Raw genomic sequence first — 3,602 nt, 5'->3', positions numbered from 1 at the left:
CACGATGAAATGAGGAAAAGTATACAGAACCTAAAAGAAGAAATATACAAGGAAATCAATGCCCTGAAAAAGAATGTAGGAGAGCTTGCCGAGCTGAAGAATTCATTCAACAAAATAAAAAACACAACAGAGTGTTTAACTGGCAGGCTTACAGAAGCAGAAGAACTTCTGACCTTGAAGATGGGCTGTTTGAAATAACACAGGCAGGAAAAAAAAAAAAAAAAAGAATTAAAAACATTGAAGAAAATCTAAGAGAGGTATGAGACAACCTTACACACTCAAATATACGAGTTATGGGTATTCCTGAAGGGGAGGAAAAAGGAGATTGCATTGAAAACATATTCAACAAAATAGTGGCAGAAAACTTCCCAGGTATAGGAAAAGACACAAATCTTCAGATTCAGGAAGCTCAAAGAGCCCCAACTGTATTCAACCCAAAAAAGGTCTTCTCCAAGACATGTTATACTCAAATTGGCAAAACTCAAAGACAAAGAAAGAATCTTAAAAGCTGTAAGAGAGAAGTGTCAAATCACCTATAAGGGAGCCCCAATCAGACTAACATCAGACTTTTCATCACAAGCCCTAAAAGCCAGAAAGGAATGGGATGATATATTCAAAATACTAAAAGACAGAGATTGCAGGCCAAGAATACCTTACCCAAAGGCAATCCTTCTGAAATGAAGGGCAAATAGTTTATTTCTCAGCCAAAAAAAAAAAAAAAAGAAAGAAAGAAACTGCAGGAGTTCACTACCACACAAACACCCTTACAAGAAATTCTCAAGGGAGTACTGGGTTTGGTACCGAAAAAATAACTACCACTGCCACAAAAACTCAAGAAAAATCAAAACCCACTAGCAAAATAAAAATGCCAACAATGAAGAGAAAAAAAAAGTTTATCTACAACCCAAGGAACCGATAAATAGTAAATCAGAAAGAAAGGAACAAAAGACACCTAAGATATCCAAACAAAAATCAATAAAATGCTAGGAGGAAATCAACACTCTTCAATAACAACTCTTAATGTAAAAGGATTAAATTCCCCAATCAAAAGACACAGACTGGCTGACTGGATTTAAAAGGAGGACCCAACTATATGCTGCCTTCAAGAGACCCACCTCACCTATAAAGACTCACATAGACTAAGAGTGAAAGGATGGAAAAAGACATACCATGCAAATAGAAAAGAAAAACGAGCTGGAGTAGCTATTCTTCCATCTGATGAAAATAGACTTTAAACTAAAAACCATAAAAAAAGATAATGAGGGCCACTACATAATGATAAAAGGTTTGATCCATCAAGAAGACATAACAATCATAAATATATACGCATCCAATGTTGGAGCAGCCAGATTTATAAAGCAAACTCTATTGGACCTAAAGAAGGAAATAGACACTAATACCATAATAGCACGGGACCTGAATACCCCACTCTCAATATTGGACAGATCATCAAGGCAAAGAATCAGCAGAGAAACACAAGATCCAAACAACACTCTAGACCAATTGGACTTGGCAGATATCTACAGAACAGTCCATCCAACAAACTCAGAAAATTCATTCTTCTCATCAGCACATAGATCATTCTCCAGGATAGATCACATGTTAGGTCACAAATCAAGTCTCAACAAATTCAAGAAAATTGGAATTATCCCATGTATTTTTTCAGACTACAATGGATTAAAATGAGAAATAAATAACAAATGAAATTCTGGAAACTATACAAACACATGGAAATTAAACAACATTCTACTTAATAACATATGGATCCAAGAAGAAATCAAACAGGAAATCAAAAATTTATTGAAACTAATGAAAACAATGATACTTCATACCAAAACCTGTGGGATACTGCCAAAGCAGTATGAAGGGGGAAACTTATCGCATTAAATGCTTGCTTCAGAAGAATGGAAAGATGGCAAGTGAACAACCTAATACCTCACCTTTAAGAACTAGAAAAACAAGAACGATCCAAACCCAAAGATAGCAGACAGAAAGAAATCATTAAGATCAGAGCAGAACTGAATGAAATTGAAACCCAAAAACTGAAACAAAAGATCAATGAATCAAAAAGTTGGTTTTTTGAAAAGATAAATAAAATTGACAAACCATTAGCAGGGCTAACTAAAAAAAAGAGAGAAGACCCAAATAACAAAAATTAGAAATGAAAAAGGTGATACTAAAACTGATACCTCTGAAATATAAAAAATCATTAGAGACTACTATAAACAACTACATGCTAACAAATTTGAAAATCTGGAGGAAATGAATAAATCTCTGGACACACACAAACTACTAAAACTGAGCCAAGACGATGTAGAAAATCTGAACAGACCAATAACAATAAAAGAGATTGAAGCTGTTATCAGAAGGCTCCCAACAAAGAAAAGCCCAGGACCAGATGGATTCACAGCAGAATTCTACCAAACATCTAAAGAGGAATTACACTATGTTGAATAGGAGTGGCAAGAGTGGGCATCCTTATCTTGTTCCTGTTCTTAGGGGAAAAGCTTTCACCCTGATACCAAAACTAGACAAAGATACAACAACAACAACAAAAAGGAAAACTACAGGCCAATATCCTTGATGAATATAGATGCAAAAATCTTCACTAAAATACTAGCAAACAGAATACAGCAACACATTTGTAAAATTATTCACCATGATCAAGTGGGATTCATCCCAGGAATGCAGGGTTGGTTCAACATATGCAACTCAATAAATATGATACACCATATTAATAAAATCAAACACAAGGACCACAGCAAAGACAAAAACAATATGATCATCTCTATAGATGCTGAAAAAGCATTTGATAAAATTCAACACTCATTCATGATAACGACTCTCTACAAGTTAGGTACAGATGGAAAGTATCTCAACATAACTAAAGCCATATATGATAAACCCCCTGCCAATATCATCCTGAATGGGGAAAAGCTAAAAGCTTTTCCTTTAAGAACAGGAACTAGACAAGGATGCCCACTCTCACCACTCCTATTCAACATAGTGTTGGAAGTACTAGCCAGAGCAATCAGAGAAGAGAAGGAAATAAAGGGCATCCAGATTGGAAAAGATGAAGTCAAACTGTCCCTGTTTGCAGATGACATGATCCTATATATTGAACAGCCTAAAGCCTCTACAGAAAAAATCTTGGAGTTGATAAATGATTTCAGCAAAGTAGCAGGATACAAAATCAAAACACAAAAATCAGTAATATTTCTATTCTCCGATAGTGAACATGCAGAAAGAGAAATCAAGAAAGCTTGTCCATTTACAATAGCCACCAAAAAAATAAAATACTTAGGAGTAGAGTTAACCAAGGATGTGAAAAATCTCTATGAAGAGAACTATAAACCATTATTGAGAGAAATTAAAGAGGACACAATAAGATGGAAAGATATCCCATGCTCTTGGATTGGAAGAACCAACATTGTGAAAATGTCCATAATACCCAAAGTGATATACAAATTCAATGCAATCCCCATCAAAATTCTAATCACATTTTTCTCAGAAATGGAAAACACTATCCAGACATTTATATGGAATAAAAAAAGACCACGCATAGCCAAAGCAATTCTGAGCAAAAAAAAAAAAAAAAAAAA

The 3,602-nt window shown here is 34.7% G+C and overlaps 1 protein-coding gene across 1 annotated transcript in view; it reads right to left on the bottom strand.

Annotated features, from left to right (window-relative positions):
• Positions 1-3,602, bottom strand: part of LOC103599419 (cytoplasmic dynein 2 heavy chain 1-like) — a gene marked incomplete at its 5' end in the record, with an annotated part of 226,059 nt that overhangs the window by 206,140 nt on the left and 16,317 nt on the right. The window contains one exon of the mRNA XM_008583524.1: positions 275-303. Coding sequence (XP_008581746.1) covers positions 275-303 — 29 coding nt within the window. The remainder of the gene's footprint in view (positions 1-274; positions 304-3,602) is intronic.

This window comes from Galeopterus variegatus, unplaced genomic scaffold (assembly GCF_000696425.1).
Source record: "Galeopterus variegatus unplaced genomic scaffold, G_variegatus-3.0.2 Scaffold2954, whole genome shotgun sequence".
NCBI classification, from domain to species: domain Eukaryota; kingdom Metazoa; phylum Chordata; class Mammalia; order Dermoptera; family Cynocephalidae; genus Galeopterus; species Galeopterus variegatus.
This window is presented reverse-complemented; position numbering and strand designations above follow the sequence as displayed.